This window comes from Macaca thibetana, chromosome 20 (genome assembly GCF_024542745.1).
Source record: "Macaca thibetana thibetana isolate TM-01 chromosome 20, ASM2454274v1, whole genome shotgun sequence".
NCBI lineage: Eukaryota > Metazoa > Chordata > Mammalia > Primates > Cercopithecidae > Macaca > Macaca thibetana.
The window spans coordinates 57827998-57855964 of record NC_065597.1 but is presented as its reverse complement, the minus strand read 5'-3'; the positions used below and the strand labels follow the sequence as shown (position 1 = coordinate 57855964).

Here is a 27967-nt window from a genome sequence, read left to right as displayed (position 1 = left end):
CAAACAATAGAAAATTGTCTTTAAAAAAAAAACAAAAAAAAACGAGAACAAAAACCGTCTCCACCCACCTCCCTTGAACCCAGTGTGTTTTTGTCCACACCGTTCCTGATGTTTGTGCCAACACTCACAGGTTTTTTCTTCCAAAAATAGTATCATATCTCTGTGATATCTCTGCAGCATACTTTTTTTTCACTTTTCAGCACACCAGACATCCCTCGACGCTGATACAGAAAATATTCCAGGGGTTCTTTTCAGGAATGTGTCATGTCCTATAGTGTCACTGTGTCATCACGGAATTAGGAGGTCCCAGCTTTCTGATCTTTTATTTCTTTTTTTGTTTTTTTTTTGAGACGGAGTCTGGCTCTGTCGCCCAGGCTGGAGTGCAGTGGCCGGATCTCAGCTCTGCAAGCTCCGCCTCCCGGGTTCACGCCATTCTCCCACCTCAGCCTCCCGAGTAGCTGGGACTACAGCTGCCCGCCACCTCGCCCGGCTAGTTTTTTGTATTTTTTTAGTAGAAACGAGGTTTCACCGTGTTAGCCAGGATAGTCTCGATCTCCTGACCTTGTGATCCACCCGTCTCGGCCTCCCAAAGTGCTGGGATTACAGGCTTGAGCCACCGCGCCCGGCCAATCTTTTAAAAAAATTAGAGTAACATATATGTAACATAAAAGTTGCCATTTTAACCATTGTCAGAATACAATTTAGTGGCATTAAATACAGCCCCAGTGTTGTGCAGCCATCACCACCATCCATCTCCAGAACCTTTTCATCAGCCCCAAAAGAAATTCTGTACCCATTTAGGGGTTTGCTTTTTTAATTAATTAATTAATTAATTAATAATTTCTGAGATGGAGTTTCGCTCTTGTTGCCCAGGCTGGAGTGCAATGGCGCGATCTCATCTGGGTGTGGTGGCAACCTTCGCCTCCTGGGTTGAAGCGATTCTCCTACCTCAGCCTCCTGAGTAGCTGAGATTGCAGGGATGTGCCACCATGCCTGGCTAACTTTGTGTTTGTAATAGAGATGGGGGTTTCTCCATGTTGGTCAAGCTGGTTTCGAACTCCTGACCTCAGGTGATCTGTCTGCGTCTGCTTCCCAAAGTGCTGGGATTATAGGCGTGAGTCACCGCGCCGGCCTGCTTTTCTCTTTTTGAGATGGAGTCTTGCTCTATTGCCCAGGCTGGGTGTAGTGGTGTGATCTTGGCTCACTGCAACCTCCGCGCCCTAGGTTCAAGCGATTCTCCTGTCGCAGCCTCTGGAGTAGCTGGGATTACAGGCGTGCGCCACCGCGCCCAGCTAATTTTTGTGTTTTTGGTAGAGAAGGTTTCACCATGTTGACCAGGCCAGCCTTGAATTCCTGACCTTAGGTGATCCCTCTGCCTCGGCCTCTCAAAGTGCTGGGATTACAGGCGTGAGCCACCACGCCCTACATTGTTTTTTGTTGTTGGTTGTTTGTTTTTTTCTCACTCTGTCCCTGAGGCTGTAGTACAGTGGATCAATCTCGGCTTACTGCAGCCTTGTTCTCCTGGGCTCAAGCAATCCTCTTGAGTCAGTCTCCTGTGTAGCTGGGTCACCACCATACCTTGCTAATTTTTATTTTTATTTTTTTGTAGAGATGGCCAGTGGGTGGTGGTCTAACTTTGTTGCCCAGGTTGGTCTCAAACTCCAGGGCTCACGTGACCCTCCTGTCTCTACCTCCCAAAGTGCTGGGATTACACGCACGAGCCGCTATGCCTGGCTGGGGTTTTCTTTTAAGAAAGGCAGCTTTGGGCCGTCCATGGTGGCTCACACCTGTAATCCCAGCACTTTGGGAGGCTGAGACAGGTGGATTGCTTGGGGCCAGGAGTTCCAGACCACCTGGGCAACATGGTGAAACCTCATCTTTACTAAAAATAGAAAAAAAAATTAGCTGGGCATGGTGGCAGACACCTGTAATCCCAGCTACTTGGGAGGGTGAGGCAGGAGAGCTGAGATCGTGCCACTGCACTCCAGCCTGGGCGACAGAACAAACACTCCATCCCCCACTGCCAAAAAAAAAAAAAAAATGCTGGGCACGGGGGCTCACGCCTGTAATCCTAGCACTTTGGGAGGCTGAGGCAGGTGGATCACAAGGTCAGGAGATCAAGACCATCCTGGCTAACATGGTGAAACCCCATCTCTACTAAAAATTAAAAAAATCAGCCGGGTGTGGTGGCGGGCGCCTGTAGTCCCAGCTACTCGGGAGGGCGAGACAGGAGAATCGCTTGAACCCTGGAGGCGGAGGTTGCAGTGAGCCGAGATCGCGCCACTGCACTCCAGCTTGGGCGACAGAGCGATACTCGGTCTCAAAAAAAAGAAAAAGAAGAAAAAAGGCAACTTCTACATTCCCTAGCCACGGTTCCAAGGGACCAGCCGCCCTGAGGGCCTCATCTTCCCATCCTCTCTCCTTCTCTTTCCAAAGGTGTGTCTTTATGCGGCTGGCCACCATATGTGTCCTGGTGTTCACGCTGGGCTCTAAGATCACATCCTGTGATGATGACACATGCGACCTCTGCGGCTACAACCAGAAACTCTACCCGGTGAGTTGCGGGGCGGGGGCGTGGCTGGGTCCTTCCGGAATACAGTGTCATGGTCAAGAGAACAGCGGTTGAAGTCATGGGTTTGAACTGCAGTTGCTTCGCTTTCTAGTTCTAGTGATGAGACAGAGTGTGGCCCCTTGGAGTCCAACACCAGGCACTTCTGAGGGCTTGGAAACCAAAGTCTGTGCTGAGGCTCAGAGTTTGCCTCAGCTGATGCCCTCGCTGGAGCCACAGGATCTGGAGTTGGAAAGGGAATTAGAAGGTGTCTTGGGAGCCTGGCTTTCTCTGCCTCAGCTAGGGTCTTTCAGTTTCCCTCACTCTCTTTGGTTTCAGTGCTGGGAGACCCAAGTTGGGCAGGAAATGTACAAGCTGATGATCTTCGACTTCATCATCATCTTGGCTGTGACACTCTTCGTGGATTTTCCTAGAAAGTAAGTGTGAGGGGTGCCCTTATTATCCCCCCCTACCACACACACACACACACACACACACACACACACACACACACAACTGGAGGGTCCCATTGCAGCTGCATTCCAGAAGCTGCTGGATGACGCTATAGCCCTGGAAATCTGACAACTGGTAACTTTTTTTTTTTTTTTTTTTGAGGCAGGGTCTTGCTCTGTCACCCAGGCTGGAGTACAGTGGCGCAATCTCAGCTCACTGCAACCTCTGCCTCCTGGGTTCAAGCAATTCTGCTGTCTCAGCCTCCTGAGTAGCTGGGACTACAGGCGCCTGCCAGCACACCTGGCTAATTTTTTGTATTTTTAGTAGAGACAGGGTTTCACCATGTTAGCCAGGATGGTCTTGATATCCTGACCTCGTGATTCACCTGCCCCTGCCTTCCAAAGTGCTAGGATTAGAGGCATGAGCCACCATGCCAGGCCAAGTTTTAAATTTTTTATAGAGAGGGGCTCTTGCTATGTTGCCCAGGCTGGTCTCAAACTGGCCTCAAATGATTCTCCTGCCTCAGTCTTCCAAAGTGCTGGGATTACAGGTTTGAACCATTGTGTCTGTTCATAACTGGAAACTTTCAAGTAGCTCCAGGCTGTTGACCTCAGCATGCATTAGTTGCTAATCTAAAGGCAGCATGAAGAGCAGAAATGGGGTCACTTTCCATGAGGTTTTGCTGGGGATGGCCTTCTGCCATCAGCACAAAAGGTGCAGACTCTCCAGGCGGCAATGGACGCCCGTGTCCTGATCTGGGTTCAAGCTGCCGCCCTGCCCCTTGCTAGTCATGTGACTTTGGGCAAGTTATTTAAGCTCTGTGCCTATTTTCTCACCTGTAAAATGGGGATAGTAGAAGTACCCACCCAGTAACTTTGTGGTGAGGAGTAAATGGGGTAAGTAATGCAGATGAAAGCACTGAGAACACTCCACAGTACAGAACTCAACAAAATGTTAGCTATCACCAGCATGATTATCATAAACTGTGTTGTCATTTCTGTTATTATTCTCTGTTCACTTAACCACTCTTTACCCATGTATGCAGATAATCTAGGCAGAGGCCAGAGGTCTAGTGAGTCCTTAAAAATAAATATGGAAGCCTGGGCACAGTGGCTTACACCCATAATCCTAGCACTGGTGAGGCCAAGGAAGGAGGATCACTTGAGGCCAGGAGTTTGAGACCTGCCTGGGCAAAATAAGTGAGACCCTGTCCCTACAAGAAACAAAAATTAGCCAGGTAGCCAAGCATGCACATGTAGTCTCAGCCACTTGGGAGGCTGAGGCAGGAGGATCGCTTGAGGCTTGGAGGTTGAGGGTACAGTGAGCTATGATTGCACCACTGCACTCCAGACTGGGTGACAGTGAGACCTTGTCTCGGAAAAAAAAAAAAAAAAAAAAGTCAAGGATTGTATCAATTTGAGTGCCGAACTGTAGATCTGAGACTTGGAACCTGATCTTAATGATTCCTGAGTTCATTATATTCTGCATCTTTAAGACATATGACTAACCAGTGTCCATGAGAAATATGCATGGAAATAGTCCTGATCTTTGTGATATGGTTCCGTGGCCTTGGCAGACACCAGTAGCCCAAGTGAGAATTGTCTGTTTCCAGGCTCCTGGTGACCTACTGTTCCTCTTGGAAGCTGATTCAGTGCTGGGGTCAGCAGGAGTTTGCCATTCCTGATAACGTCCTGGGGATAGTTTATGGGCAAACCATCTGCTGGATCGGAGCCTTTTTCTCACCCCTTCTCCCTGCAATTGCAACCTTGAAATTCATTATCATCTTCTATGTGAAAGAGGTAAGGAGCCGGTGGGAATGGGGGCTCATATGCTGTGCCATTTTCGACCTTCCAGGGCACCAATATGTCTGGAGCTCACCTTATATCCTATGAGACATGTCAAAATTACATCCTTTATTTAAAATATACGTTTATTCTAGAAAAATATGTTTTTTTTTTGAGATGGAGTCTCACTCTGTTACCCAGGCTGGAGTGTAGTGGCGTGATCTCGGCTCACTGCATCCTCCCCCTCCTGAGTTCAAGTGATTCTCCTGCCCCAGCCTCCTGAGTAGCTGGGACTACAGGAGCCTGCCACTGTGCCTGGCTAATTTTTGTGTTTTTAGTAGAGATGGGGTTTCACCATTTTGGCCAGGCTGGTCTTGAACTCCTGACCTCGTGATCCAACCGCCTTGGCCTCCCAAAATGCTGGGATTACAGGCGTGAGCCACCGCGCCCAGCCTACTCTTGATGAATTTTTGTGTTTTTATAATTTTGAGAGTTTTGTTAAGAATTGTTTTGTTGGCCGGGCGCGCTGGCTCAAGCCTGTAATCCCAGCACTTTGGGAGGCCGAGACGGGCAGATCACGAGGTCAGGAGATCGAGACCATCCTGGCTAACATGGTGAAACCCCGTCTCTACTAAAAATACAAAAAATTAGCCGAGCATGGTGGCGGGAGCCTGTGGTCCCAGCTACTCGGGAGGCTGAGGCAGGAGAGTGGCGTGAACCCGGGAGGCGGAGCTTGCAGTGAGCCGAGATCGCGCCACTGCACTCCAGCCTGGACGCTAGAGCGAGACTCCGTCTCAAAGAAACAAACAAACAAACAAAACATCCACATACCTGTGTTTTGGCCCATTTCTCCTTCTATTTCATCAGCATGAATTCCCCAAAGTTTGGAGTCTGGATGAAACCTTTTTCATTTTGATCTGTATTGCTGGACTACCCTCTGGAAAGGTTAGAGTGATTAACATTCCCACTGTAATGCAGGAATGAGCTTATTTATCCTTATAGAAGCTGTACTCATTGATCTTAATTTTTCTTTGTTTTTCTCCTTGTAGTGGAGTCTGCTTTATACCTGCAGACCCTCCCCCAGGCCGTTCAGAGCATCCAATTCTAATTTCTTCTTCCTGTTGGTGTTGTTGATCGGGCTGTGTTTGGCAATCATACCTCTGACAATCAGCATATCACGGTAAATGCGACGTTGTTTTCTAGAACATTTCATTGCTTCTTGATCTGTTCCTCTTTTATGTAAAAGGATCCATCATATCACTTTTTTTTTTGTTGTTGAGACAGAGTCTTGCTCTGTCACCCAGGCTGGAGTGCGGTGGCGCAATCTTGGTTCACTGCAACCTCCATCTCCCAGGTTCAAATGATTCTTCCAAGTAGCTGGGACTACAATCTCCATCTCCCCAGGTTCAAACAGCCTCCTGAGTAGCTGGGACTACAGGTGTGTGCCACTATGCCTGGCTGATTTTTATATTTTTAGTAGAGACAGGGTTTCGCCATGTTGGCCAGGCTGGTCTGAACTCCTGACCTCGGGTGATCTGCCCGCCTTGGCCTCCCAAAGTGCTGGGATTACAGGTGTGAGCCACCGTGGCTTTATTGGCTTTTCTCATGGTGTTCTACACACACAGGCTGTCAAGACTTCCAAGGCTCAAGCGATCTTCTTGCCTCAGCCTCCTGAGTAGCTGAGACTACAGGTGCGCACCACCACGCCTGGCTAATTATTTAAATTTTATTATTTTTCTGTAGAGACGAGGCCTCACTATGTTGCCCACGCTGATCTCAGACTCCTGAGCTCAATTGATCCTTTTGCTTCGGCCTTCTAAAGTATTGGGATTACAGGCATGAGCCACCACACCAGGCCGAATTTTGTTTCTTCATCTTTAAATTAAAAGCCTGGACAGGTGCGGTGGCTCACACCTGTAATCCAGCACTTTGGGAGGCCAAGGTGGGGCAGGGGGATCGCTTGAGCCAAGGAGTTCAAGACCAGCCCTGGCAACATAGCAAGACCTCGTCTCAAATTAAAAACAAAAAACAAGCAAATAAACAGACAAACAAAAAAGGAAAAGCCTGGAACTTTGAGTCCCTCTCTCAGATTTTTGTTCTTTTTTTTATGAGATGCAGTCTTACTCTGTTGCCCAGGATAGAGTACAGTGCTGTGATCTTGGCTTCCTGCAACCTCTGCCTCCCAGGTTGAAGCAATTCTACTGCCTCAGCCTCCCAACTAGCTGGGATTACAGGCGCCTGCCACTACACCCAGCTAATTTTTGTATTTTTAGTAGAGACGGGGTATCACCACGTTGGCCAGGCTGGTCTTGAACTCCTTATCTCAAGTGATCTGCGCATGTCGGCCTCCCAAAGTGCTGGGATTACAGGCGTGAGCCACTGTGCTTGGTGGCTCTTTTTTAACAATTTGATTCTGTATGTGTTTTGTTGCTTTTTATTGTTATGGTAATGTATGTTATATAAAAAATTCAAGCAGTACCGAAGGGTGTAAATTGAAGAGAAAAAAATTGCTCCTTAACTTCACCTCTTATTTTCACTCTCCATAGGTGACGTAATGACATTTTCTTATGAATATTTCTGGAAATTATTTATGAAAAGCAATTATTTATTTTTTCAGAAAAAAATGAGATAATAGTATAATCCTGTTTGGTAACTTATTTTTTCATTTAATATTTTTTCTTTTTTTTTTTGTTTTCCTTTTTTTTCCACTTAGTTTTATATTATATCCTTTCTCATGTCCATGGACATACAAAACTCTTCTTTAAAAAATATTTTTAGCTTTGATTTTTTTTTCTTTCTTTTCTTTTTTTTTTTTTGAGATGGGGTTTCGCTCTTGTTGCCCAGACTGAAGTGCAGTGGTGTGAGCTCTGCTCACCGCAACCTCTGCCTCTCGGGTTCAAGGGATTCTCCTGCCTCAGCCTCCCGAGTTGCTAGGATTACATGCATGTGCCACCACACCCGGCTAATTTTGTATTTTTAGTAGAGATGGGGTTTCTCCATGTTGGTCAGGCTCGTATCGAACTCCTGACCTCAGGGGATCCGCCTGCCTTGGTCTCCCAAAGTGCTGGGATTACAGATGTGAGCCACCGTGCCCGGCTTGATTTTTTAAAATAGGAAATGCATTCACATAGCACAAAATTAAAAAGATATACAAAAATGGTGAAAATTCATTTTCTCATTCCTTCTCAAGTACTTAATTTTCCTCTGAGTGATGGTCCTCTCCTCACATTTGTGTCTTTTCTGTCTTTTTTTTTTTTTTTTTTTTTTTTTTTGAGACGGAGTCTCGCTCTTGTCGCCCATGCTGGAGTGCAGTGGCGCAATCTTGGCTCACTGCAAGCTCCGCCTCCCGGGTTCACGCCATTCTCCTGCCTCAGCCTCCCGAGTAGCTGGGACTATAGGCGCCGGCCACTGCGCCCGGCTAATTTTTTTCTATTTTTAGTAGAGACGGGGTTTCACCATGGTCTCGATCTCCTGACCTTGTGATCCGCCCGCCTCGGCCTCCCAAAGTGCTGGGATTACAGGCGTGAGCCACCGCGCCCGGCCTTTTTTTTTTTTTTTTTTAAGATGCTATCTTGCTATGTTGCCCAGGCTGGTCTTGAACTCCTGAGCCCAAGTGATCCTCCCACCTCCACCTCTCAAAGTGCTGGGGTTACAGGCGTAAGCCACCGTGACTGGCCACTTTTTCTCTCTTTTTCTCTCAATGGTTCGTTAGTATTCCATCATATGAATGGCCCATAAATTGTTCATCCATTTCCTTAAACAACATTTAGGTTGTTTCCAGGAATTTATTTTTATCCCTACATAAAGGGCTGCAATGGAAAGTCTTATACACAGACCTTTGTGATGTGAATTTAGTCAGTTCTTTCCAGGTCTTAATGTTAGTGCTTTCCTATTGTAATTTTATTTTATTTTTTTCTCTCCTTTTCATTTTGAAAAATTTGAAATCCACAGAAAAGTTGAAAAACTAGCAGCAGTAAAACTCATATGCCCTTCAATTGGATGTCCCAACTGTTAACATTTTACTATGCAGTCTCCCTCAGTATCTTTCAGGCATTGATTCCATGATCTTCCCCCCAACCACATTAAAATCTTCAGATGCTCAAGTCCTTGCTATAAAATGGCATGGTAGGCCGGGCATGGTGGCTCATACCTGTAATCCCAGCACTTTGGGAGGCTGAGGCAGGCGGATCACCTGAGGTCAGGAGTTCGAGACCGGCCTGACCAACATGGAGAACCCTGTCTCTGCTAAAAATTCAAAATTAGCTGGGCGTGGTGGTGGGCGCCTGTAATCCCAGCTACTCCAGAGGCTGAGGCACGAGAATCACTTGAACCCGGGAGGCAGAGGTTGCAGTGAGCCGAGATTGCACGATTGCACTCCAGCCTGAGCAACAAGAGTGAAACTCTGTCTCAGAAAAAAATAAAAAAAAAAGCATGGTATTTGCTTTGTTTTTTGTTTTTTTGGTTTTTTTTTGAGAGGGAGTCTGGCTCTGTCGCCGAGGCTGGAGTGCAGTGTTGCCATCTTGGCTCACTGCAACCTCTGCCTCCCGGGTTCAAGTGATTCTTATGCCTCAGCCTCTGGAGTAGCTGGGATTACAGGTGCGTGCCCCCACCATGCCTGGTTAATTTTTATATTTTTAGTAGAGACAGGGTTTCGCCATATTGGCCAGGCTGGTCTCAAAACTCCCGACCTCAAGTGATCCATCTGCCTTGGCCTCCCAAAGTGCCAGGATTATAGGCACAAGCCACTATGCCTGGCTGTATTGTTGTTTTTTATTTTTCAAATATTTTTATCTGAGGTTGGTTGAATTTGATGATGCAGAACCTTTGGATGTGGGGGGCCAACTGGATTTGTTTTCTCTATGCATATTTTTTTTTTGGATAGGAAATAATTTGAAATTAACTTATAGACCTCATAATATTTCATTGCTAAGTACTTCAGCTCCTAGACTAAGGGACTCCTCTTTATGTGTTTCCACAATAATATATCACACTTAAGAAGATTAATACTAATATCATATTTCTGCCATTTTAAATTTCTCCAATTGTCCCTCAATAGTCTTTAGTATAGTTTTTTTTTTTTTTTTCCTGAGATGGTGTCTCGCTCTTGCTCTGTCACCCAGGCTGGAGTACAGTGGCCCGATCTCAGCTCACTGCAATCTCCACATCTCAGGTTCAAGCAACTCTTGTGCTTCAGCCTCCCTTGTAGCTGGGATTACAGGCACCCGCCACCATGCCAGGCTAGTTATTGTATTTTTAGTAGAGACGTGGCTTCGCCACATTGGCCAGGCTGGCCTCCATTTCCTGACCTCAGGTGATACATCCGCCTTGGGCTCCCAAAGTGCTGGGATTACAGATTTGTTTTTAAAATAGTGATCTTCCAAGTTTGACCCATTGCTTCTGTTTGTTCTATCTCCTTAGTCTCTCTTTTTTAAAATTTAAATTTAAAGTTCTGGGGTACATGTGCAGGACATGAAGGTTTCTTACCTAGGTAAATGTGTGCCATGGTGGTTTGCTATACCTATCCCCGTCACCTAGGTATTAAGCCCAGCATGCATTAGCTATTTTTCCTAATGCTCTCCCTCCTTAGTCTCTTTTAATTCCTGATTCTCTGAAGAGTCCAGGCCAGTTTCCTCACTTCTCAATTAAGAGACCGGAGAGTAGAATGCCCACATTTTGGATTTGTCTTGTTATTTTCTTACACTGTCATTTAACTTGCTCTCTCTCCTGAATTTCCTGTAAACTGGAAGTTAGGTCTAGAGACTTGATGAAATTTCAGGGTAAGCACTTTCTTTCTCTTTTCTTTTCTTTTGTTTTCTTTTCTTTCTTTCTTTCTTTTTCTTTTTTTTTTTTGAGATGGAGTTTTGCTCTTGTTGCCCAGGCTGGCGTGCAGTGGTTCAATCTCTGCTCACTGCAACCTCCGCCTCTCAGGTTCAGGTGATTCTCCTGTCTCGGCCTCCCAAGTAGCTGGGTGGGCATGCACCACCATGCCCGGCTAATTTTTGTATTTTTAGTAGAGATGAGGTTTCACCATTTTGGTTAGCCGGGTCTCGAATTCCTGACCTCAGGTGATCCACCTTCCTCAGCCTCCCAAAGTGCTGGGATGACATTCATGAGCCACCGTGCCCAGCCGGGGTAAGCATTTTCGACCCAAACATTCCAGAAGGCCCAGGAGGTCAGGTGGCTCCTTGTAGGCCACTGTTAACAAAACATTCTGGGCGTGCGGAGGTGGGACACTCAGCCTGTGCTGCACGCTCCTTCTGAGCCTGTTGGTCTGTGTCCTGGCAGCATCCCTTCCTCGAAAGCCTGTGGGCCGTTCACCAACTTCAACACCACCTGGGAGGTCATCCCCAAGACGGTGAGCACCTTCCCCAGCTCGCTGCAGTCCTTCATCCACGGCGTCACTTCCGAAGCCTTTGCAGTTCCTTTCTTCATGATTATTTGGTGAGTGAGAACCACCGGGACCCACTGAGGCATGTGGGCTCCTCCCATTGGGAAATGGCAGGGGGTGGGGGTCACTCTAGACTTGACAAGTTATTGAGCTTCTTTGAACTGCACTTTCCTGTCTCTAAAATGGGCATAACAGGCCAGGCGCGGTGGCTCAGGCCTGTAATCCCAACACTTCGGGAGGCTGAGGCGGGCAGATCACTTGAGGCCAGGAGTTCGAGACCAGCCTGACCAACATGGTGAAACACCATCTTTAGTAAAAAATACATAAAATTAGCCAGGCATGTAATTCTAGCTACTTGGGAGGCTGAGGCAGGAGAATCACTTGAACCTGAGAGGCAGAGGTTGCAGTGAGCTGAGATCACGCCATTGCACTCAAGCCTGGGCAGTAAGAGTGAAACTCTGTCTCAAAAATAAATAAATAAAATAAATAAAAATGATTTTATCCAAAGCTGGAAATCACTGGGTTTTATTATGTTTTCCCTATTTTACAAATGAGGAAATGGGCTAGAGCGTCTCCACAGTGATCATCCACATGTTAATTACATGCCCGGCTGACTTTCCCAACCATGTCGTTCTCTCTTTCTGTCATTCTGTATGTACAAGGGGAACATCAGCAAATTTTAATATTAAAATTAAAAAGCAAGGCATAAATCAGATTCTGCTGCCACTGCCAAATAAAAACTTCAGTAGCTGTTTCTTATACCCTCTGCTTGGAAGAGATGAGGGTTTTCTTTATTTTTTGTAGAGCAGGGTCTGGCTCTGTTGCCCAGTCTGGAGTATGGTAGTGCGATCATAGCTCACTGCAGCCTTGAACTTCTGGGCTCAAATCCTCCTGCCTCAGCTTCCTGAGCAGCTGAGGACTACAGGCTCACGCCACCATGCCTGGCTAATTTTACATTTTCTTTTTTTTTTTTTTTTTTTTTTTAGACAGAGGCTTGCTCTGTTGCCCAGGCTGTAGTGCAGTGGCGCGATCTCGGCTCACTGCAACCTCTGCCTCTTGGGTTCAAGCGATTCTCCTGTCTCAGCCTCCTGAGTAGCTGGGATTCTAGGTGCCCACCACCACTCCCAGCTAATTTTTGTATTTTTATTAGAGACGGGGTTTCACCATGTTGGTCAGGCTGATTTCAAACTCCTGACCTCAGGTGATCTGCCTTCCTCGGCCTCCTAAAGTGCTGGGATTACAGGCATGAGCCATCGCGCCCGGCCATATTTTATTTTTCTTTTTTTTTTTTTTTTTTTTTTTTTGAGACGGAGTCTCAGCTGTGTCGCCCAGGCTGGAGTGCAGTGGCCGGATCTCAGCTCACTGCAAGCTCTGCCTCCCGGGTTTTTACGCCATTCTCCTGCCTCAGCCTCCCCAGTAGCTGGGACTACAGGCGCCCGCCACCTCGCCCGGCTAGTTTTTTGTATTTTTTAGTAGAGACGGGGTTTCACCGTGTTAGCCAGGATGGTCTCGAACTCCTGACCTCGTGATCCGCCCGTCTCGGCCTCCCAAAGTGCTGGGATTACAGGCTTCAGCCACCGCGCCCGGCCCCATATTTTATTTTTCTAGAGATGGGGCTCTCATTATGTTGCCTGGGCTGGTCTCAAACTCCTGGCCTTCAGTGATCCTTCTGCCTGGGCAAAGCACCGGGAATATGAAAATGAGCCATCGTGCCCAGCCTTCTTTTCTAACAAAAGTAAAACTGTTTCAAGGAAAAATACGTTGGGTTGTTTTTCTAGTGGCCTTCAGATTATCCAGACTCCCTAGTGACCTGTCTGTCTTATGTTGCAGCCTCATCATGTTTTACTTCATTGCCTTAGCTGGAGCACACAAACGGGTGGTCATCCAGCTCCGAGAGCAGCTATCCCTGGTAAGGAAGCACAGCCCCAGAGGGTCATGACTGGGGACATTTACCCAGGACACCACAAGGAAAGTGGTGTATTCCTGGGAGGGAGTGAAATTACTGCAGCCTTCTCTCACCACCACCTCCCCAAAACTCTGCCTTCAGGCCTGGCCCCGTCCAGCTTCATTAATTCACTGATTCATCTATTCCTTCAAGATGTGTATTAACGGGGGTACAGTGGCTCATGCCTGTAATCCCAGCACTTTGGGAGGCCAAGGCAGGCAGATTACTTGAGCTCAGGAGTTCAAGATCAGCCTGGCCAACATGGTGAAACCCTGTCTCTATTAAAAATACAAAAATTAGTTGGGCGTGGTGGTGGGCACCTGTAATCCCAGCTACTTGGGAGGCTGAGGCAGGAGAATCCCTTGAACTCAGGAGGTGGAGGTTGCAGTGAGCTGAGATTGTGCTACTGCACTCCAGCCTGGGCGACAGAGTGAGACTCCATCTCAAAAATAAAAATAAAAAAAGATGTGTATTAAGTACCTACTCTGTGCCTTGTACTGTGCTGGGCTGGGACACTTTGGTGAACAAGAGATAAAACTGCTGGGTAAGGCCAGGCGCGGTGGCTCAAGCCTGTAATCCCAGCACTTTGGGAAGCCGAGATGGGCAGATCACGAGGTCAGGAGATCGAGACCATCCTGGCTAACACGGTAAAACCCCATCTCTACTAAAAAATACAAAAAACTAGCCGGGCGAGGTGGCGGGCACCTGTAGTCCCAGCTACTGGGGAGGCTGAGGCAGGAGAATGGCGTAAACCTGGGAGGCAGAGCTTACAGTGAGCTGAGATCCGGCCACTGCACTCCAGCCTGGGCGACAGAGTGAGACTCCGTCTCAAAAAACCAAAACCAAAACCAAAACAAAACAAAACAAAAAAACAAAACTGCTGGGTAGTTAATAAGATAAATGCTGATTAATTATAGCTTCTCTGAAGATAATAAAAACAAGGTAGAGTGACGAGTGGGCTATCTGTTACTGCAGATGCGGCTGTAGAAGGCTTCTTTGAGGAGGTGATTTTTTTTTTTTTTTTTTTAAATTTAGGATGGGGTCTCACTCTCTTGCCCAGACTGGGGTGCAATGGCATGGTCATAGCTCACAGCAGCCTCAAACTCTTGGGCTCAAGTCATCCTCCCACCTTAGCCTCTCAAGTAGCTGGGACTATAGGCATACATCACCATGCCTGGCTAATTTTTTAATTTTTTAAAGACATGAGGTCTCCTTATGTTGCACAGGCTGGTTTGAACTCCTGGGCTCAAGTGATTATCCCCTCTCAGTCCCCCAAAGTGCTGGGATTATAGGCATGAGCCTATAATGGTGAAACCATTATATAGCTGGACCCAGCTGAGACTTGAATAATAGAGAGAAGAGCCCATTATCAGAGGTCCTATTTAAGGATGAGAGTAAGAGGGAAAGAGCACAGTGAGGAAATGAGCCGGGCACTTCTGGGGAACAGGAGGGAGGGGGTGGTGTGGCCACAGGGTGGTGAGTGATGGGAAGAGGCAAGGTGATATTGTAATAGCAGCCAGAGTCATCGAGTCACAGTGCCTCGAGGGCTCTGTTAAAACAGAGTTTTATTCTGAGTGGGATGGGAAGCCACTGAAGGGTGTTAAGTAGGAGTCTACCGTGCATTTTTTTTTTTTTTTTTTTTTTTTTTGAGACAGAGTCTTGCTCTGTCATCCAGTCTGGAGTGCAGTGCTGCAATCTCTGCTCACTGCAAACTCCACCTCCCGGGTTCAATCGATTCTCCTGCCTCAGCCTCCCAAGTAGCTGGGATTATAGGCACCCACCATCACAACCAGCTAACTTCTGTATTTTTAGTAGAGAAGGGGTTTCACCGTGATGGCCAGTCTTTTTTTTTTTTCCTTTGAGACAGGGTCTCATTCTGTCGCCCAGGCTGGAGTGCAGTGGTGTGATCTCAGTTCACTGCAACCTCCACCTCGCGGTTTCAAGCAAGTCTCCTGCTTAGCCTCCCGAGTAGCTGGGATTACTAGCTAGGTGTGCGCCACCTTGCCTGGCTAATTTTTTTTCTTTTTTTGAGACAATTTCGCTTTTATTGCCCAGGTTGGAGGGCAGTGGCGCGACCTCTGCTCACTGCAACCTCCGCCTCCCGGGTTCAAGCAATTCTCCTGCCTCAGCCTCCCAAGTAGCTGGGATTATAGGCACCCACCACCATATCCGGCTAATGTTTTGTATTTTTAGTAGAGACGGGGTTTCGGGGTTTCACCATGTTGGCCAGGTTGGTCTCGAACTCCTGACCTCAGGTGATCCACCTGCCTCAACCTTCCAAAGTGCTGGGATTACAGGCGTGAGCCACCTGGCTCAGCCTAATTTTTGTATTTTTAGTAGAGATGGGGTTTCACCACATTGGTCAGGGTGGTCTCAAACTTCTGACCTCAGGTGCTCCATCTGCCTCGGCCTCTCAAAGTGCTGGGATTACAGGCGTAAGCCACCTTGCCCGGCCTAATTTTTGTATTTTTAGTAGAGATGGGGTCTCACCATGTTGGTCAGGCTGGTCTGAAACTTCCGATCTCAGGTGATCCATCTGCCTCGGCCTCCCAAAGTGCTGGGATTACAGGCATTAGCCACCACATCCGGTTGTACTGTGCATTTTTTTTAAAAAAAGGATCAGCTGCTTTGTGGACAAGGGGCTGTGGCGTGGACACAATGACAGACTAGATGAGAGGTCATTACAATAGTCCAGTGGTTAGAATCCTCAGCCCTCAGTCTGGTAGGTAATGATGGTATTTGTTTCCAAATATATTAAATGCACATGTGAACCTATTATTTTTTAGGAAAGTCGTGACAAGCGCTACCTAATCCAGAAACTAACAGAAGCCCAAAGGGACACGAGGAACTAACTAGACTGAGCATGAAGATGGCGCTGCCTGTTGCTTCTAAGCTGACCTAGTGATTCTGCTGAGCCTACAGAGTCTACCTGGGTTTTGAGTGGACATTTAAAAATATATTTTTCTGGAGTTTAGGCTTTTCCATACGTGCAGCTGTGTTTACCTAACCCAGCCCTTAATTAGGGCTTTAGTGACTTAGAAAAGCAGGGGAAACCCAAGCCTTTGCCTGCGGACCGGCCACTCTGTGACAACTCTACCAAAAACCAACAAGCCGTTTGAGCTTTTACAAGAGTGAAAGAGCGGGGACGGTAGTGTAGTATTTGAGCCACGAGTTTATGTGCACAAGTGTTTTGGGATGTGGACTCAAGCTCAGCCTGTCAATCAGACCAGCCCATGAATATATAACAAACAGAATTGGAGGCTGGTTTCTTAAACACACATATCCACATTTTTAAGGGTTGTTTGTTTTCCTGTGCTTACAATTTTTAATGCACGTGCCTTTATTTCACAAAACATGTGGCTGGGCGCAGTGGCTCACGCCTGTTATCCCAGCACTTTGGGAGGCCGAGGCGGGCAGATCACCTGAGGTGGGGAGTTTAAGACCAGTCTGACCAACATGGAGAAATCCCATCTCCACTAAAATACAAAATTAGCCGGACATGGTGGCACATGCCTATAATGTCAGCTACTCGGGAGGCTGAGGCAGGAGAATTGCTTGAACCCAGGAGGCAGATTTTGCAGTGAGCCGAGATTGCACTGTTGCACTCCAGCCTGGGCAACAAGAGCAAAACTCTGTCTAAAAAAAAAAACAAACGTAGAATATCTCTTAAGATTTCCGTTATGGCAAAAACCATATGCAATAAATACCTCATTGTAAGCTTACCCAAAATGGATAGGTGTGAACCTTTTAACAGAAAAACAGAAGTTTAAGTTATTGTTTCATGTAATCAGTTTTCATTTTAATATCTTTGAAATATTTTTCAAAGCACTGTAGTTTTGTAATGAACTTTTCAAGCCTTCCTTTCATTGTTTTTCTTCCTTTCACTGGCTCCACACGTTTCCTGGGGAGTAGCCTGGAATTTAAAGTTGGGTGCAGGTTTTAGAAAGCTGTTGCTGTTAACAATAATTCTCCCCACCATCTCCACTCCACTACTCAAACATGACTGACTCCTTACTCAGAGGAGCAATGATGTCTTCTCGTCCCTTTCCTACAGCCATTTTCTTGCTTTTCCACAAAGGTATTATTGAAAGTGGGATATTTTTGTAACTGGGAGACCAATGAGCTTTTCTGTCTTTTCCTGACTTGTTAAGGTTTATGGGTTTCTAAATCTAATAACTATGGCCATACCACCCTGAACACACCCGATCTCGTCTAAATCTAATAACTGGTGTCATGGAATTTTGAGTAATCAAAGATTCACTCCAGTCTCACTTAAAAACATACATTCTGCGGGGCACAGTGACTCATGCCTGTAATCCCAGCACTTTGGGAGGCCAAGGCAGACAGATCACTTGAAGTCAGAAGTTTGAGACCCAGCCTGGTCAATGTGGTAAGACCCCGTCTCTACTAAAAGTACAAAAATTAGCCAGGCGTGGTGGCGTGTGCCTGTAATCCTAGCTACTTGGGAGGCTGAGGCATGAGAATCACTTGAACCTGGGAGGTGGAGGCTGCAGTGAGCGAGATCGTGCCACTGTACTCCAGCCTGGGTGACAGAGGGAGACCCTATCTTAAAAAAAAAAAAAAAAAAAAAAAAAAAAGATAGGTGAAAAGAAAAAAAACAAATTGTAATTATAAACATTTCTGCCCAGTGCCTTTATATTAATATATATAACATTTTCACTGTGACCAGGCTTGATGATATTCAAGTTTTCTGTTTGTGTGTGTGTGTGTGTGTGTGATGAACAAAAATGTACATGTTTTTTTCCCTATTATAAAAGTGATACTGAAATATGCTAATTGATATAATTTTAGTTAAATGCTGCTAATACGCATACCTCTTACTTGAAGGTTTTTATATGTTTTGATAACTTTAATAACCTCAGGTGATGTCTGTATAATTTTTAAAGTGCAGCTCTCTCTAACAAACGTGCCTTACAACTCCTGATTAAATGGTGTCTTGAAGGTTTTAAAATGGGATCGTGTATACTGGAATTCAAAGGGGCTTCTTGTCAGCAGTCAAGTGATGATGGAAAACTCTAACAGTTTGTAAAGTTGCTCTTTGCCTTTTCCTAAAATGACAGAGAAGAAAGAAGTGTTGAATGTAGTCCTCAGATGAGTGCTTTTAAAGCTCCTTGGCTCTGTTGAAGCCAAGGAAGGTATATGTGTGTAATTGCCCAACTGGTTCATTTTGCCTGCTGCCTGGATACAGTCCATTCATCAAGACAGATGAATTGCAACAAAGAAAGAGTTTAATTCATGCAAAACTGGCTAAACAGGAGACCAGAATAGTATTATTACTCAAATCAGTCTCCCTGAAATTTTGGAAACTGGGTTTTTTGTGTGTGTGTGGGTTTTTTTTTTTTTTTTTTTTTTTTTGAGACGAAGTCTTGCTCTTGTCGCCCAGGCTGGAGTGCAATGGTGCAATATCGGCTCAGTGCAACCTACGCCTCCCAGGTTCAAGCAATTCTCCTGCCTCAGGCTCCTGAGTAGCTGGGATTATAGGCATGCACCACTACACCCGGCTAATTTTGTATTTTTAGTAGAGACGGGGTTTCTCCATGTTGGTCAGGCTGGTCTCAAACTCCTGACCTCAGGTGGTCCGCCTGTATCGGCCTCCCAAAGTGCTGGGATTACAGGTGTGAGCCACTGTGCCCGGCCGCGTGCGTGTTTTGTTTCGTTTTGTTTTTGAGATGGAGTCTCACTCTATTGCCCAGGCTGGAGTGCAGTGGTGTGATCTCAGCTCACTGCAACCTGGGTTCAAGTGATTCTCCTGCCTCAGCTTCCCAACTATCTGGGACTACAGGTGTGCGCCACCATGCCCAGCTAATTTTTGTACTTTTAGTAGAGATGGGGTTTTGCCCTGTTGGCTGGGCTAGTCTGGAACGGCTGACCTCAAGTGATCCTTCCACTTCGGCCTCCCAAAGTCTGGGATTACAGGCGTGAGCCACCGTGCCTGGCGGAAACTGTTTTTTTATTTTTAATGGATAATCTGGTGGGTAGGGGGATGGATTAGGGAATAGTATGCATTTTTGTTTTTTAAATTTTGTTTTGCCATTATAAAAATACTTGTTTTTTATAGCAAATACAGAGAACATCAAAAGCAACAGAGAAAAAAACTTAAAAAGCACCATTTATGGGCACCCCTGTTAATCTTGGCAAAATTCCTTTTAAGATAGAAAGTACAGAGGGAGGGAAGTGGGACGGAGAAAGAAGGAAAGAACTTTGGTATTCTCATTTCTTTTTCACTTAATACATGTTTTCTTTTTTCTTTTTCTTTTTTCTTTTGAGATGGAGTCTTGCTCTGTGGCCCAGGCTAGAGTGTAGTGGTGCGATCTCGGCTCACTGCAACCTCCACCTCCTGGGTTCACACCATTCTGCTGCCTCAGCCTCCTGAGAAACTGGGACTACAGGCACCCACCACTGCGCCCAGCTAATTTTTTGTATTTTTAGTAGAGACGGGGTTTCACTGTGGTCTCGATCTCCTGACCTCGTGATCTGCCCGCCTCAGCCTCCCAAAGTGCTGAGATTACAGGCGTGAGCCACCGCGCCCGGCCATACGTGTTTTCTTGAAGAATCTAAAGATAGTGTTTTCTTCTGTTATTAAAAGCTTTTACAAACATTTCAATGGGCTACATAATATCATACAGTTAGATCTTTTTCTTTTTTTCTTTTTTTTTTTGAGCCAGAGTCTCACTCTATCGCCCAGGCTGGAATGCAGTGGTGTGATCATGGTTCAGTGCAGCCTCAGCCTCCTGGGCTCAAGTGATCCTTTTAGCCTCAGAAGTAGGTGGGATCACAGGCACACACCACCATGCCTGACTAATTTTTAAAATTTTCTGTAGAGATGGGATCTCACTATGTTGCCCAGGTTGGTCTTAAACTCCTGGGCTCAAGTGATCCTCTCGCCTCAGTCTCTCAAAGTGTTGGGATTACAGGCGTGAGCCACTGCATTCAGACATAATGTTTTGATATTCAATTGTTGCTTAACATTTTGTTTCCAAATTTTCCCAGTAGTAAATAACGGGCACATCTATAAATCTTTGTCAACATTTTTTCTCCTTAGAATACAGACCTAGGCCAGGCGCAGTGGCTCACACCAATAATCCCAGCACTTTGAGAGGACAAGGTGGGAGGATCATTTGAGGTCAGGAATTTGAGATCAGCCTGGCCAACACAGCGAAACCCAGTCTCAGCTGGGCGTGATGGTGTGTGTACCTGTAATCCCATCTACTTGGGAGGCTGAGGCAGGAGAATCGCTTGAACCCGGGAGGAAGAGGTTCCAGTGAACCAAGATCTCCCTGTTGCACTCCAGCCTGTGTGACAGAGTGAAACTCTGCCTAAAAACAACAAAAACAAAAAATAAAACAAAAAAGGAAACAGAGACCTAGAAGTGGGATTACAGCAAAGGTTTTGAACATTTTAAGGCTTTTGAGAGCCAGATTCAGACTCCCAGTAGTTTTACATGAGAGTGCTACAACATCCTCACTAAGTAGTATTTGGGTTAATCATAATTTTAAATTATTTTGGCGTGTCAATGTGAACACTAGAGTGATATAAAAACAACTTAAAAACTTGAATTCAATAATTTTACAATTGTATTGCATCTTAAAACATTTTATAGTAAACTTGGATAAAATATATAAATAATCCAAGGGTGTAAAGTAGAAAGTGAAAGCCCTGTTCTCCCAGTTCCAGCCCCCTGATGGTGCCAATATTAAACGTTGTATATTCTTGCAGACATACATCTTTGATTTTTGCCCTCATGTACATTACTCATGTAAAAATTATTTCTGTTGAGTAGATTCCTAAGACTGCTGTATTATATGATCTTTTTAAAGTACGTTGCTAAATTTCCCCTCCCTTCCCAAAAAATTCCAATTTGCACAAATATACATGCACACATGCACACAATACAGTAAGGTAGATCCCAGAGATAAAACATGTTCTTTGTAGAAAATCTGAAAATAGAGAAAAGGACTGAGGAGAAGTTTAAAGTTGGCTTTCAGCCCACCAATAGAGACAACATTATATAACACATTAACCATGTGGTGCATATAATTTACATAATTTATATTATATATATATTACATATATATATATTTTTTGAGACAGGGCCCAGGCTGGAGTGCAGTGGCAGGATCACGGCTGACTGCAGCTTCGAGCTCCCGGGCTCGAGCTATTCCCCCGCCTCAGCCCCCCGAATAGCTGGGACTATAGGTGTGCTCCACCACGCCCAGCTAATTTTTAAAATTATTTGTAGAGGCGGGGTCTCGCTATGTTGCCCAGGCTTACTATTTTAAAGTAGATATAGGATACAAATTAAAAAAAAAAAAACCTCCTTCCACGTAGGTAAAGCAGGAAATACCGTGCCTTGTTAATAAGTAATTCCCTCATGATCCTCTTTCCCAGGAACTTGGGTGAGAAATCACTAACCCTATCCTGATCTTTGAAACAGCAATTTAGCATTTTCATCTCCCTGGCAACCCAAGGCGCCTTGGCTTCCTTGGTCTTGCGAGTGATTGATAGTGACCCCATCCAATATAATCTTTTTGTTTGTCGTATCTAACCAATCCAACCCCTAGCGCGGGGCTAGGGGGCGTTCCCACCGGTGCGCGGGCAAGCTGAGCCTGCCTTACGTCTGCTGTGCGTCATCAGTCCGAGCCAAGGGCAGTATTGGCCCGCTCAGTTCAACGAAGTGGTTGCTCTTTTGTGCCGGCAATGAGTTGCGCCGGGGCGGCGGCGGCTCCCTGCCTGTGGCGGCTGCGCCCGGGTGCCCGGCGGTCGCTCTCAGGTAAAGGGATGCGCGCAGTCACAGTCCTGCGCTGGGCTAGCAAGCTAGGGAATTTTCGCTTGAGGTTTGGGTCGAAGAGGTAACGGGGGAGACGTTCGTAACGTCACAGGCCTGCGACGGAGCGCGACTGCGTGACTTCAGCTTACGGGGCGCTGGCGGGCGGGGGGGGGGGGCCTGTAGTTCGTGGCGAGAGTGACGGGAAGACGGGGTGGTTTCGGCAGTGATGCCTGGGGAGTGACGCATGGCACACCTGTGCAGTGATGTCACGGCAGGTGCAGCCAGCTTTCCGAGTCGAGGACAGTTGGCGACACTGAAAATTTAGCGTCTCAGGGAGTCTCTCTTTTTGTGGTGTTTGCCCAGGGCCTTGCCAGGCAAAGTGTAGCCCGACGACCAGCTGCCTCCGCTACTTCTGGGAGCTCGCTAGAAATACAGATTGTCGGGCCCCACCCCGACCTACTTGGTCGGTATCTGTGGTCTGTGAACAGGCCCTTTAGGTGATTTGCATGCACTGTAAACTTTGAGAGCCATCAGTGTAGTAGAAGGATCATCGAATTTGGAGTAGAGAGACATGGTTTTGGACCATGGTTCCTGCTTTCCTTGTTTCATCTGTGCTGCCTTAGAAAATTGTCATGAAACCGGGCGCGGTGGCTCCGGCCTGTAGTCTCAGCACTTTAGGAGGCCGAGGCTGGAGCATCACCTGAGGTCAGGAGTTTGAGACCAGCCTGGCTAACACGGTGAAACCCCGTCTCTACTAAAAATAAAAATATGCCGGGCATGATGGCAGGTGCCTGTAATCCCAGCTACTCAGGAGGCTGAGACAAGAGAATCGCTTGAACCCGGGAGGCAGAGGTTGCCTTGAGGCGAGATTGCACCACTGCACTCCAGCCTGGGTGTCAGAGCGAGACTTTGTCTCCCCAACCCCCGCAAAAAAAAAAAAAAAAGTTTTGTCATGAGGTCGTGTTCTCAACGTTAAATTACTGTGTACCACCTTCGGGATTTTTGCCTAATGGCAATACTGCTTGAACTTTTGATTACTAGATGTGTTTTTTTTTTGTATAGCCCTGTCCCATTTTAAAATTAAATTAATTTCCTTGAAACGAAATCCTTCTGGTGAATGGGAAGCCAGTGCCACTTGCCACAAATGGATGAGTAATTATTTAAAAAAAAAAACCTGAAATTAAAAAGTTACGAAATTGTATTAAATACTGTCTTTCTGTTACAAAGGGGAAATTAGCAAGTGTTGGAAAGGTGTTGAGGATATGCCAGCTGTAAATGGAGATATCTTCCTTAATGAAATAAAAAAGATTGCAAGAGAATTTAAAAGAGTACCCCTTACTACATCGGGTTATTTATTGCATATCCATAAGCCACTTAAAATTTCGTAGGTACCACACTGGCGTGTTTCACACGTTGGGAAAATATGGACGTAAAGTGATGCATTTGAGAGCTTCTAGCACCCAGCCTCAATTTTATTTTAAAGTGTGTGGCAATGCAGGCAAAACTCCGAGGGTTGTTGAATGTGAATTTTAATGCTGTTCTGTTCGCCAGTAAGCATAACAGAATAAGAATCATTTCTGTTTATAAAGTTACTTTGCTTCTTATATCTCATTTTATCCTCATAACTCAGTAAGATAATTTTATTATTATGTGTTTTCCCTTAAAAAGGAAAGAGCCTGATTATCGCCTTTTTTTTTTTTTTTAAAGACAGTATCTTGCTCTGTTGCCCAGGCTGGAGTGCAGTGGTGCGATCTCAGCTCACTGCAACCTCTGCCTCCTGGGTTCAAGCGATTCTCCTGCCTCAGACTCCCAGGTAGCTGAGGCTGCAGGCATGCACCACCATGCCTGGCTAATTTTTGAATTTTAGTAGAGATGGAGTTTCGCCATGATGAGCAGGTCTCAAACTCCTGACCTCAAGTGATTCTCCCTCCTTGGCTTATCAAAGTCTGGGATTACAGGTATGAGTCACCAATGATTACTGCCAATTTTATGTGTAAGAAATGTCGATCCTGATTTTCCCAAGGCTAGTGTTGGAGATGGGACACATGTTTTTGGTTTCTTTTTTTCTTTTTTTTTTTGAGACAGAGTCTCACTGTGTCACCCAGGCTGGAGTGTAATGGCACCATCTCAGCTCACTGCAACCTCTGCCTACTGGGTTCAACTGATTGTTCCGCCTCAGCCTCCTGAGTAGCTGGGACTACAGGCGCACCACGATGGCTGGCTAATTTTTATATTTTTGGTAGAGATGGGGTTTCACCATGTTGGCCAGGCTGATCTTGAACTCCTGGTCTCAAGCAGTCCACCTGCCTGGGCTTCCCAAAGTGCTGGGATTACAGGCGTGAGCCACCGCACCGGGCCTATCCGTCTTTTGAGTCAGATATGCTCAGTGAGATGAAGGGAATCATGCCGAGGAATGGACCAAAGCTGGGTCATTATGCTTCAGAACTTACGTCCACACTTCTTTATTAAAAGTGTGACATTTACAGCCCCATCTGGTAGAAGATTTCAAGTGCAGAGCCACCCCAAATTTCACCAACCCACCTCATCACCTCGTGTCCAAAACACTCAAGCCTTTATCATGAAAGAACCACATATGTATCCAAAATGAATTTTTTCCACATATTCGCTGGATGTTGAAGTTAGCCTAAGTGAAAAGACGTATGCATTAAAGACATGGTAGTCACAGCCTAAGAGCGCTAAAACATTACAAAGTGATACCAATGCTGACTGGGGGCGGTGGCTCACGCCTGTAATCGCAGCACTTTGGGAAGCCGACATGGGAGGATTACTTGAGCTCAGGAGTTCGAGACCAGCCTGGGCAACATGGTGAAACCCTGTCTCTACTAAAATACAAAAAAGTAGCTGGGCATGATGGTGCATGCCCGTAGTCCTAGCTACTTTGGAATCCTAGCTACTCTAGAGGCTGAAACAGGAGAATTGCCTGAGTCCGAAAGGTGGAGTTTGCAGTAAGCTGAGATCATACCATTGCACTCCAGCCTGGGCGACAGAGCCAGAGTCTGTCTCAAAACAAAAAGTGATACCAGTGCAGATTGAAGCTACCATTACAAACTAAATGACCCCTAGGTTTCTATTTTCTGTATCTGCAAAATGAGGTGAATATACCTTACACACCTAAGAATGCTGCAAAACTCTTCCTTGCAGGGAAAAAAGCCTCTTGAGTTACTCTAATATAAGGCTCAGCGAATATAATTAAAGTGTTAAGGTTAGGAGATTTATTTTTAAAGATAAAATGTAATCTGTCATGAAGAATTTACATTTTGAAGATAAGAATTCCTTTGAATTAATTTTGGACCATAATGAGGTGAAATCTAGACTCTAAGGCTAGTCTCAAAGTCGAATGCCCAAGGGTGTGGGGTTTTAAAATTTTTTCTCTGTTGTTTTGTTTGTTTGTTTGGTTTTAGACAGAGTCTCACTCTGTTGCCCAGGCTGGAGTGCAGTGGCACCATCTCGGCTCACTGCAATCTCTGCCTCCCAGGTTCAAGCTATTCTCCTGCCTCAGCCTCCCAGGTAGCTGGGATTAAAGGCGTGTACCAACACACTCAGCTAATTTTTGTATTTTTGGTAGAGATGGGGTTTTACCATGTTGGTGAGGCTGGTCTCAAACTCCTGACCTCAGGCGATTCATTCTCCTTGGCTTCCCAAAGTGTTGGGATTACAGGCGTGAGCCACTGCGCCCGAACAGGTGTGGGGTTTTTTTTTTTTTTTTTTTTTTTTTTTTGACGGAGTCTCGCTGTGTCGCCCAGGCTGGAGTGTAGTGGCGCGATCTCAGCTCACTGCAAGCTCCGCCTCCCGGGTTCACGCCATTCTCCTGCCTCAGCCTCCCCAGTAGCTGGGACTACAGGCGCCCGCCACCACGCCCGGCTAATTTTTTGTATTTTTAGTAGAGATGGGGTTTCACCAAGTTAGCCGGGATGGTCTCGATCTCCTGACCTTGTGATCCACCCGCCTCGGCCTCCCAACGTGCTGGGATTACAGGCCTGAGCCACCGCGCCCGGCAGGTGTGGGTTTTAAGAGAACTTAGTCTGTGGTTCTCAGCCTTGGCTGAAGCAAAGACTTACGCACATAGCTTCTAAAACATGTCAGTTCAGAGAGCCTCCTCCCAGAGATCGATTGGGGAAGAGCACCGTGTTTTTGAAGGCTGTCTACGGGCCTCTCCTGTACAGCATGTGCTGGGGAAACGTGCCAGAGGGCCGGCGAACTGGAGAACCATGCCCGTCGAGAAGCGGCTGCCATGTTAACTGCCTGGTAAGAAGATAGGCTCAGCATTGCCAGATCTTCATACACTTAAAGTGAAGCCAGAAATCCAGATCTTTAGGTAGAATCCTCTTTTTTAACACTGTAGGTTAAACAGAGTACATTTATGGGCATGCCTGGCCACGGGGAGCTCGTTTGTGACCTCCATCCCAAAGTGCCCTTTCTTCTGTCTGTAAAAGGAACATTTGGATTTTACCTGAACATAATGAAGAATAAACTTGCATTTCAGCTTATGGAAGAAGGATCATTACCAGATTTCGCAGTTCAGGAATGACCTTAGACAATATCAATCGGGCAGTTGTGGATCGAATAATCCGGGTGGATCATGCGGGCGAATATGGAGCAAACCGCATCTATGCCGGGCAGATGGCCATCCTGGGTCGGACAAGCGTCGGGCCAGTCATTCAGGTGGGTGCCCCTTCATCTCCCTCACCCTGGTCTACCGAATGGGCAGATCCAAAGACCTTCAAGTAATGAATCGCGGGAGGTCAGGCGTTCCCCAGGGAGATGCCATTGTCTCCAGGAGAGTGAAAGTTGGTTCTTGGTGGAGAGATGGAGAGCAAAAAGCATATTGTTCTTTTTATGGATAAAGCACAGAGACATATAGTACATAGACAGGTATGCAGTCATAGTGTGTCCTTCACAGGGATTGTGTGGATTGAATGAATTGCTTGCATAAAGCTCTTTGATGGCTCCTGGCACTTAGGAAGTGCCATCTAAGTGTTAGCCGCAGCTAGCATTCTCCCTTCTTCCTCTGATGTAAATAATATTCGGGGCCGGGTGTGGTGGCTCCCGCCTGTAATCCCAGCACTTTGGAAGCCGAGGCCAATGGACTGCTTGAGCCCAGGAGTTTGAGACCAGCCTGGGCAACATGACGAGACCCCATCTCTACAAAAAATACAAAAATTAGCTGAGTGCAGTGGCTCACAGCTGTAATCCCAGCACTTTGGGAAGCTGTGGCGGGTGGATCACCTGAGGTCAGGAGTTTGAGATCAGCGTGGTCAACAAGGCAAAACCTTGTCTCTACTAAAAATACAAAACAAATTAGCCAGGCATGGTGGTGCACGCCTGTTGTCCCAGTGCTCGGGAGGCTGAGGCAGGAGAATTGCTTGAACCTGGGAGGCAGAGGTTACAGTGAGCTGAGATCGCACCACTGCACTCCAGCCTGGGCAACAGAGTGAGACTCTGTCTCAAAAAAAAAAAAAAAAAGCAGCAAATCTCCCACCCCCAACACACACACACAACAAAATTAGCCAGCTAATTTGAGAGACCGAGGTTGGAGGATCCCAGCTAATTTGAGAGGCTGAGGTTGGAGGATCACTTGAGCCTGGAGGTTGAGGCTGCAGTGAGCCATGAGCTTGCTACCACACTACAGTCTTGGTGAGAGAGTGAGACCCTGTCTCAAAACAAGCAAACCACAACAACAACAAGATGATACTATTCTAGTAGTCTGGAAGGAAATTACACAACAGCTAATGTTCTGCCTTCCTGATTTTGAAATGAGTTAAACATGTCTTTTCTTATGCGTGTGGACCCTTGTTATTTACTAGGCACATTGTGGGCCTGAGAGACTTCCGCTGGAACTGTAGCTCGTGGCAATCTTACCTGGAATTGAGATAATAGATTCTTTTGTATTCTCGGCGCTATCTTCTCTTTGTCAAAGATTCCTTTACTCTGATGTCTTACTTTTTCCATTGACGTTTTGAGGGGAATGGCAGAGACAGCAGTTCCCATCATTTTCTCCGTTTCTATTTTGCTTCTTGTATGCTGCTTGGATGAGTGGGAG

General features: G+C 46.2%; 3 protein-coding genes across 4 annotated transcripts in view; all 3 read left to right on the top strand.

The window, feature by feature from the left end:
* TMC7 (transmembrane channel like 7) overlaps window positions 1-17315 on the top strand; it is a 70022-nt gene extending 52707 nt beyond the window's left edge. Inside the window, exons 10-16 of the mRNA XM_050775008.1 lie at window positions 2437-2554; window positions 2888-2985; window positions 4614-4800; window positions 5835-5965; window positions 11071-11226; window positions 13004-13082; window positions 15905-17315. Of these exons, the coding sequence (XP_050630965.1) occupies window positions 2437-2554; window positions 2888-2985; window positions 4614-4800; window positions 5835-5965; window positions 11071-11226; window positions 13004-13082; window positions 15905-15970 (835 nt within the window). The 3' untranslated portion in view covers window positions 15971-17315. The remainder of the gene's footprint in view (window positions 1-2436; window positions 2555-2887; window positions 2986-4613; window positions 4801-5834; window positions 5966-11070; window positions 11227-13003; window positions 13083-15904) is intronic.
* The window catches only part of IQCK (IQ motif containing K), a 959718-nt gene that overhangs the window by 149273 nt on the left and 782478 nt on the right, over window positions 1-27967 (top strand). The window lies entirely within an intron of this gene.
* Window positions 1-27967, top strand: part of COQ7 (coenzyme Q7, hydroxylase) — a 375365-nt gene that overhangs the window by 335281 nt on the left and 12117 nt on the right. Inside the window, exons 2-3 of one of the 2 annotated variants that reach the window (XM_050775029.1) lie at window positions 21753-21909; window positions 26411-26589. In XM_050775029.1, the coding sequence (XP_050630986.1) occupies window positions 21837-21909; window positions 26411-26589 (252 nt within the window). In that variant the 5' untranslated portion in view covers window positions 21753-21836. Of the gene's footprint in view, window positions 1-21752; window positions 21910-25720; window positions 26173-26410; window positions 26590-27967 lie in introns of those variants that run through there. The other variant, XR_007722284.1, reaches the window with a different exon arrangement.